This window comes from Phalacrocorax carbo, chromosome 20, assembly GCF_963921805.1.
Source record: "Phalacrocorax carbo chromosome 20, bPhaCar2.1, whole genome shotgun sequence".
Taxonomy (NCBI): Eukaryota; Metazoa; Chordata; class Aves; order Suliformes; family Phalacrocoracidae; genus Phalacrocorax; species Phalacrocorax carbo.
The window spans coordinates 8,517,658-8,526,041 of NC_087532.1; the positions used below are offsets into that span (position 1 = coordinate 8,517,658).

The window sequence follows — 8,384 nt, forward strand, 5'->3', positions numbered from 1 at the left end:
ATGCCGCGAGGTCCCGCCCCTCAGCCCCGCCCGGCCACGTGACGGCGGGGACGCGCCCGCGCGCGGGCGCTTGTGCAAGAGCCTTGCGTGCAGCAAAGCGCTGGTGTGCAAGGGTTTTAGGGGGTCAGGGGGGCGTGGGAGGGCATTGGGATGGCGCACGCCGCGCCAGTGCACGAGCGTGACCCCCCCGAGCACGCAAGAGAGGGCAAGCGCGTGGGTGTGCGACAGTGCAAGCGTGTGCGAGCGTGGGTGCAGGAGCACGAGGGCTTGCGATTGCAAGTGCGCGGGAGTGCCAAGTGCGTGAATGCACGCGAGAGTGCAGCACAAATGCGTGGTGTGGGGGTGCAAGTGCGTGAGCGCACGTGTGTGTGAGCGCCTGGTGCAATTATGCAAGTGTCTGCATGCAAGGGCGTGAGTGCAAGTTCACAAGGGTGCATGTGCATGAGAGCGTGCAAGTGTATGTACGCTTGTGCACTCACGTGCGTGCTTGCATGCAGCACCATGGTGGGGGAGTGGGAACAAAAAGCCGCCAACAGACCTCTCCTCCGGTAGCACAAGAGCCATTTATTGCACTAGGCGCGCTGTACAGCCCGCCAAGCGTGCACGCAGCCCGCGGGAGGGGAATAAATAAGGCAGACGGCAGCGATTTAAAGCTAAGTGGGGATTTTGGGGGTAGCCGTGCCTGAGCAGGGAGCGGCGAGGCTAACCCCGCTCATGCGGCACCCCAACGGGGGCGGCAGGGGCCCAGGCGGCCTCTCCCAGCGCGCCGGCCCCACCGCCAGGGTCCCGCTCCTCGTAGCCGGGGTTGCAGCGGCCGGGGGCCAGGCGGCAGAAGCAACCCCCCGGCGCCCCGGAGTAGTGAGCCAGGAGGGCGGCCACGCTGGCGAACTCGGCGTTGGAGTGCTGCCATGGGTGCCGCCGCCGCAGGGAAAGAGGGGAGAGGTGAGCCCCCCGCACGGCTGGAGGCCGCAGCGGCCAGCGGGCCTTCCCAGGGTGCCCACGCACCTGTGCACTATGCACCCACCCACCACCTACCTATGCACCCACGCACAGGTGCACCCATGCACCAAGTGCACCCGTGTACTTGTGCACCACGCACCGACAAACCCAATGCACCCGTGCACGGGTGCACACATGAATCAGATACACTCATACACCCCTGCGCCGACTGCAGCCATACACGCACATGCTGATGCACCCGTGTGTCTGTGCACCGTGTGCCCACACGCAGCTGCACTCTGCGCTGATACACCCGCAACCCAAACACACCTGTGACCAGCGTGCCCGTGAATCAAACATGCTTACCAACGCACCCGTGCACCAGGTACCCATGCACAGATGCGCTTGTGTACCCACAAATCAAATGTAATTGCACACCAAAGCACGGATACACCCATGCACCCACGCCCACTGGTACCTGTGCGCTGTGCACGGATGCACCCGTGCACCGATACACCCATGAAGCAAATGCCTCTGTGCACCCATGCACTTACAAAGTAAATAATAGAATCAATAAGGTTCAAAAAGACCTCTAGGATCAAGTCCAACCATCAAAATGCCTTTACACACCAGTGTACCCATGCACTGATGCACCATACACCTGTGCACTGACACAACCATGAAGCAAGTGGACCCAGGCATCCACGCACTGATGCACCAAACACACTTACACAGTGCGCCAAATGCACTTACACCCCAGCGCACCTGTGCACCGATGCACCAACAACCAGTGCACCCATGCACGGACACACCAAATGCACTCACCCAGGTGCAACTACGCACCGCTGCAACCGCAAAGCAACCGCACCCGTGCACGCATGCCTCAAGTGCGCCCGCCGCCCCCGCGCAGCACCCTCACCTCCACGCAGAACCTGCCCTGGTGGGTCCTGAAGAGGCAGTAGGGGACGACGCCGCAGGGCGCCCGCACCCACAGGCACCAGCGCTTGGCCAGGCCGGGCTCGGGGCGCAGGAGGAAGGCGCCGGGGACGTCCCGCCGCAGCAGCGCGATGCCGCCGTCCCTGGGGAGGGGACGAGGCGGCGGGTGGGCGCGGGGGAGGGCGGGGGTGACGGCGAGGAGCGGGGGTGCTCCGTCCCACTCACCTGGCGATGCCGGCAAAGGCCCACACGCTCTCGGCGAGGACGCTCTCGTTTTCGGGGAGGAAGGCCAAGCTCCTCGCCCCTTTGCTCTCCCAGCCTGCCGCCGCTGCGGGAGCCTGTTAATCCCCTCATTGCCCCCCCAAAAACCCACAAAACTGGGGTTACGTGCCCTCCCCCGTGCCTCAGTGTCCCCTGCGGGCACTCACCGGCGTCGCGAGGCGGCTGGTGGAGCTGGCTCTCGCCCCCGCAGTCCCGGTAAGCCCCCGAGCGCAGGACTTTGCTGCGGATGGCTTTTTTGCGCACCAGAACGGGGGAGCAGTAGGGGTTCCCTGGGCGCCAGGCGCCAGCTCTGCCCTCCGCCTCCGGCCGCCGCTCCTGGAGGGTGGAGGGGTGTGAGGGGGGGGTTTGGGGGTGCCCGCTGTGTGAAATGTCGTGCAAAACACCGTGGGGGGGGAAAAAAAAAAAAAGCTGTACAAAAAATGCAAAAAAAACCCCAAAAAGCTGTGCTAAACATCATGCAAAAATGCCATGCAATAAATGCTGGGGGAAAAAAAATGCCGTGCAAATCACCGTGCAAAAGATGCCGTGCCAAAACCACCGGGCAAAAAATGCTATGCAAAAAATCTTCTGTGAAAAAACGTTTTACAAAAAGAAGCCATACAAAACGTCCCACAAACAACTGCTGTGCAAAAAAATGCCATGCAAAAAACGTCCTGCAAAACACCATGCAGAATTGCTGCGCAAAAAAATGCTGTGCAAATACACCCCATGCAAAATGCCATGCAAGAAAGGACGGTGGAAAGACAAGGCTGTGCAAAATGATGTGCAAGAAAAGATCGTGCAAAATACCGTGCAAAAAACGACCCCGCAAAAGGCCATTTAAAACAGGCTGTGCAAAACACCATGCAAGAAAAGGCTGTGCAGGATGGGCCTTGCAAAATGCGCTGTGCAGAAGTGTGCCTTGAGGAACGATGTGCAAGAAAAGGCTGTGCAAAACACTGTGTATATACTGCTGTGCAAAGAAATGCTGTACAAAAAGGATGTGCAACAAAATGCCATGTGAGACACCTTGCAAAAACATGCTGTGCAATAACGTGTCATGCAAAATGCCCTGCAAGGAAAGGCCATGCAATAACTGCCACGCAAAATGCCGCGCAAAACGGGTCGTGCACGTACGGCTGTGCAAAGAAGTGCTGTGCAAGAAAAGGCCGTGCAATGCACCATGTAAAAATGTACTGTGCAATAACGCGCCATGCAAAAATGCCATGCACGCAAGCGCCCTGCGAGCAACCATTGTGAAAGGCCTGTGGAGCAGCACCCGGCACCGTGGCAGGGCGCACCTACCCCTATGCCCAGGGAGCCGAGGCTGGCGGGCGCAGGCAGACGTCGGAAGGAGACGAGGGCGTTGACGTTGCGCGACACCTCCTCGGGGTTGAGCGGCTCCCGCAGCACCCCGGCCCCGGGGGGCTCCCCCTCGCCCGCCTGCTCCTCGGGGTGCGCCAGGAGGTAGCAGAGCTGGAAGGAGCGGCAGAGCAAGAGGTGCAGGGTCTGGACCTGGCGGAGGCGAAAGAAGCTGCGTGCAAATATTAAAAATAATAATAATGGTGGGGGGGGGGGTTTTTGGGGGAGGAGGTTGGGCCGCACACCTCGCCCGGGGGCCCCACGAAGAGGTGGCAGAAGAGGGTGCTTGCGGGGCCGCGAGGGTTGCGGGCGACGAAGGCGAACTGGCGGTCGGCGTGTCGCCACGTGCTGTACAGGATCCGGCGGAGAGCGTGCGCCATCAGCAGCGTCTGCGGGGACGAGGCGGCGGCGGTGGTGGTGTCACTGGGGGCCGAGCACCCCCGCACCCCCCGGGGCGCAAGCGACACCGGGGTCGCCCCTATATTTGCACGGCAGGTTGCGACCCTGCAAACGCGCAGCTGGTTGCAACCCTATTTGCAAATGCAAAGCAGGTTCCCAAGAGAAAAGCAATGATCGGAGGGGTGCAACACCCCTCCCAGCACCTCTCCAGCACCCGTAACCCCCCCCAGCACCCCCAACACCCCCCCAGCACCCCCAACACCCCCCCAGCACCCTTACCTCCCCATCGGCCCCATAGACCTTCAGCCCCTGCAAGCTGAACCTCAGCACCACCGGCCTCCTCCTGGGGCAGTCCTGGCCAGGAGAGATGCAGCATTGAGGGGGAGGGTCCAGGCTGTGTCACCTGGGGGTGCCCCCTACTATTCGGGGGCCCCCTGTTTCCTGGTGAGGGGGGACGGTGGTGGATGCCCAACCTTCAGTGCCTGCAGCTGCTCCTCCAGCCGCCCCGCTTGCTGCTGCAGGTCCAAGCCCTCCACCACGAAGGAGCCCACATACTGGGGGGGGGGGACAAAAACCCACCCATGTCAGCAACAACCCCCCACCACGCTGCAATTGCCCCCCCCGGGGCAACCAGAGCACCCTGAGATGATGGTTTTGGGGGGGGTCACGGGGATACATCCGCACCCAAACCCCATTTTGGAGTCCCCCCCCATGGGTAAATCACCTCCGCCGGCTTGGTGATGCCCCGGGCTCGCTGCTGGGGGGCTGCAGGATCCGGCCCCCTCCCGTTGGCCGGCTTCTTCCTCATGGCAGCGGGGTTTCAGGGTGAAGGCGGATCAGGAGGGGGTTAAGCGGCTCCAGTGCCACATCCGAATTATCCGGAGCCGCCCAGGGTGGCAGGGAGCCCGGATCTGGCCCCTGGTGGTGGTCCCTGTGAGGAGAAAGGGGGCAGACACAACCTGCCCCCTCCATCCCCACCGTTTCCAGCCCGCTGAGCCCCGGGGAGATGCTGTGGTCCCCGTACGGTGGTCCCCAAGTCCTGGCCCCAGTGCAGACATCCCCAGGCGCTGGCCCCAAAGCGGGGCTCCCTCCATACTGATCCTAATAAAGGGGTCCCCAAGTCCTGACCTCAAACCCAATGCAAGGGTGCCCGTGTCCCCACCCCGAGCACCATGCAAGGGTCCCCCTGTGACCCCAAATGCCATGCAAGGGGCCTCACATCCCAATTCCAGCACAAGGGTCCCCCCGTGACCCCTAATGCCATGCAGGAGTCCCCACAGCCTGACCCCAACCCCAATGCGAAGGCCCTCATGTCCCGACCCCCCACCCACGGGTCCCCATGTCCTCCTCTGAGCACCGTGCGAGGGTCCCACGTCCCTGCCCCAAGCAGGGTGTAGGCAGCCCCCCCACGTCCTGCCCATGAGCGTGATGCGAGGGTCCCCAGATCCCGCCCTCAGATGTGATGCACGCAGACCCCACATCCCAGCCCCAAATGAAACCCAAGCAAGATGCAAGTGGTCCCCACGCCCCCAGCAGACAGTCCGGACCCCGAGCAAGTTGCATGCAGTCCCACAACCCGAACCCCAGGAAGGTTTTGGGGTCCCCCCCCAGTGCTCTGTCCCACTCCCTGCCAGCCACGCAGCACCAAGACCCCTATGGCTGTCCTTCAGGGGCGATCCCCAAAACACCGGTGTTGGGGCAGCAGGTTTTGGGGTGCTTTTTCAGCCAGAGCACCCACCGAGGGATGCGCCCAGCCCCTCTCCAGCCACCCAAAGGGGTTTTGCCCTCCGCAGCCCTCAGCCAGGCTGAGACCAGTGCAACTCGTGTCACAGAGGCCCCGCTGCAGCCCCCTGGGTGCAAACACATGGGAAAGGTGGCGGCTGGCGGCTCCAAGCGCATGCTAATGGGGGGCGGGGGGTCCGTAGGGTGTCCCCATACCCTTTGCAAGCTTAGGGCTGCCCCTCTCCTTTCCGGCACAATTTGGGGGGTCTCTCCCCCCCACCCCCCAGCCAATCCGCGGGCAGGCAGCCCCCAAGCACCGCCCCCTTTTTCCCACACTCCGTTTCTCAATGGAGCCCCCCAGCCCACCGGCCACGCTGGAGGACCCCAAGGGAGGGATGCTGCCCCCCAATTTGTGTGGGGGTGTGCATGCGACACCCAGACACCCAGCATCCCCAGGGACACCCCCATCCCGCCGAGCCCCCCTCCCCGGCTCACAGGCAGCTCGCTTGGATGGCTCCGGAGAAACGCAGGCGAAAATATTCCCTCTCTCCGGCTCTCGGCCTTCGCCGGTTGTTTTCCTTCCCCGGGCGGCTCCTCCGGCAGCTCCCGCCGCGGCGCAGGGATGCTCGACCCGTGGGCGTCAGGCCCTCGCCGCCAGCCAGGCCCCGGCGAGCCCGAGCCCACGCCGGGCACGGGGCAGGCAGCAAACTCTCATTTCCTGCCTCCGATCTGCCCGTGATGAATCACTGCAATTTACCTCCCCGGTTTTCCTCCGTTTCTTGGAAGCGACGGCGAGCAGAAACGCTCGGGCTTTTTGGAAAAGGCGGATGCAACTGATTTTTTTCCTCTCCTTTTTTCCCCCCCTCTCCTGCGGCGTGCCCAGCGGAGAAGCGATTTCTAACCCTGACGCACAGATGCGGTTGCTCGCTCGCCACCCCCTGCCCCGATGCTCAGACCCTTTTCACCCCAATTTCTGAATTCCCTGGGCAGTTTTGCCCACCGCTATCTGCTTTTACTTGGAAAAAATAAAGAGGGATGGCTCTGACCTCGCTGCAAAGTGGCCACGCAAACCCAGAGCCTCGGGTCTCCAAAATCCTCCGGGTGGCCAAATTCACGGGGCTGAAGCAAAAGCTGCCCCCCCCAGTCCCGGGGACGCGCTTGGCTCCTGGACGGGGAAAGCAACAGTTTGGGGAGGAGTTGGGGTCTACCCCCCCCCCACGGGGTGCATCCAGAAATCCCTGTCTCACACCCTGAGGGCGTGAGGAAAAGGGTCCCAGCAGCGGCGTCCAAACCTTGGGTCACCGCCAGCGCCGGCTGCTTCGAGACGCCGCGATACGCCCTGGCAGAGCCCGCCGGAACAGTCGATAGCGTAAAAACGGCAGAAAAAAGGAAAAACCAGGACAGATGGGGCTGAAGAAATAACATAACGGAGCCCAGTCTGGCCAGGAAGCGGAGACTGGTGAAGAGTGAGCGGCGGAGCCGGCACGAACCTTCCCGAACGTGCAGCGGAGCCGCCGCTTGCTCTGCCGGCGATGCGATGCCGGTTGGAGACGCTCCCGTCCCATCCCGGCTGCTGCGACGCCTCCGGGGTGGCGACGATCAGGTCCTTTGGATTAAACACAACCAGACCCGCAGCTTTTTTTTTTTTTGGCTCAGTGTGCAGAAATCATCTCATTAGCAATTAAAGCCATGACCACAGAGAGTTTGGCGATGACCAAGGGAGCCAATCCAACCACAAAACCGGCTGGTTTTAGCACAACGCTCTAATTCGCAGCAAAATTAAGCCCTGCTCACGTGCGAAACATCGGCGTGATCCACACCAGGGCTTTAACCGACGTGGGGTTGTTGCGCTTGGGAATGTCGTTGGGAAGATGGAGGCTGCAAAATGCCCCGCAGCTGGGCAAGGCCTCTTCGTCCCCACAAATATCCCATCGACGGGAGAGGCCGTTTCTCAGATTCGGCTCACCGCAGCGCCTGCCCGGGGGAAGACGCCGACAAACCCCCTTTTCGGTACAAGGAGCCTGAGGAAAGAGCCATTAACTAACGTTTCCACCTGCTTTACAGCCCCGCAGATTGCTCTTTGGGGCTTTCACCCTCCCAGTTCCATATCGGCTGTGATTTTCGTTAACCTGCTCTTTGCACCCTTGTTACAGGGCTGGGAACAATTTAGGGCATTTCTGTAAGAATTTTGTAAACTCCCAGTTGTCAGAGGTAGCACACCGCGATGGCAGCTGAAAAGGATAAATTCAATAAGGCTATTTTCTCCTTTTTTTGCATTTTATTTCTAGAGGTACTCGCGCTCCCCTCAGCACGGGGCGTGCAAAGCTCTTCCCAAAAGCGCGTTGCGCGAGCAGCCTGTCAGGTCACGTTGGCACCCCCGGCGCTGCCCTGTCCAAGGGAGCCGGGGACCTGGCGGAGCGCGCTCTGGACGCAGGCGCTGGCCGCTCTCATGAGCGGGGCAGAGGGGGGAAGCTTGCAGCAGGTCTTTTTTTGTCCCCACTGACTGGGGACACAGGGAGAAGAGGAGCAAGAGGTTCAAACTGAGCTTTTTTCTTGCTCACCTCTGTCTCCAGAGAAAATGGGGAAGAAAAAGGTCACGAGTTGGTCCAACCACAGAGTTTGGCAGCTCAGGCTACAACAGCCACACTCCTTCATGCTGGCAACGTTCTCTGAACAAAGATTTGCCTCTGCAGCAACCCATGGTGACAGTAACTCCCTGCTCTCTACGTTTCCCAGAGGAGAAAGCTGTGGCGAGGAAGGCGAAG

General features: G+C 61.4%; 1 protein-coding gene across 1 annotated transcript; it reads right to left on the reverse strand.

Annotated features, from left to right (window-relative positions):
* Positions 1–44: 44 nt before the first annotated feature.
* On the reverse strand, positions 45–8,311 carry SH2D5 (SH2 domain containing 5). Its single transcript, XM_064470502.1, has 13 exons — positions 8,181–8,311; positions 7,110–7,640; positions 6,912–6,958; positions 6,115–6,784; positions 4,622–4,828; positions 4,371–4,451; positions 4,177–4,251; positions 3,744–3,887; positions 3,442–3,651; positions 2,304–2,472; positions 2,101–2,203; positions 1,859–2,018; positions 45–903 (listed from the first exon to the last, which is right to left on the reverse strand). Exons 5-13 carry the CDS (start codon positions 4,703–4,705, stop codon positions 703–705), a joined length of 1,227 nt encoding a protein of 408 aa, XP_064326572.1. The 5' UTR covers positions 4,706–4,828; positions 6,115–6,784; positions 6,912–6,958; positions 7,110–7,640; positions 8,181–8,311; the 3' UTR covers positions 45–702.
* Positions 8,312–8,384: the final 73 nt, after the last annotated feature.

Bases quoted from the DNA above. Each gene is read 5' to 3' on its own strand.
- SH2D5 (XM_064470502.1), bottom strand. From the start codon at position 4,705: ATGAGGAAGAAGCCGGCCAACGGGAGGGGGCCGGATCCTGCAGCCCCC. The intron at 2,204-2,303 runs GTGAGTGCCCGC...AGGCTCCCGCAG, and splicing joins CCAGCCGCCTCGCGACGCCG to CGGCGGCAGGCTGGGAGAGC. The intron at 904-1,858 runs GTGAGGGTGCTG...CACCCATGGCAG, and splicing joins AGGGCAGGTTCTGCGTGGAG to CACTCCAACGCCGAGTTCGC.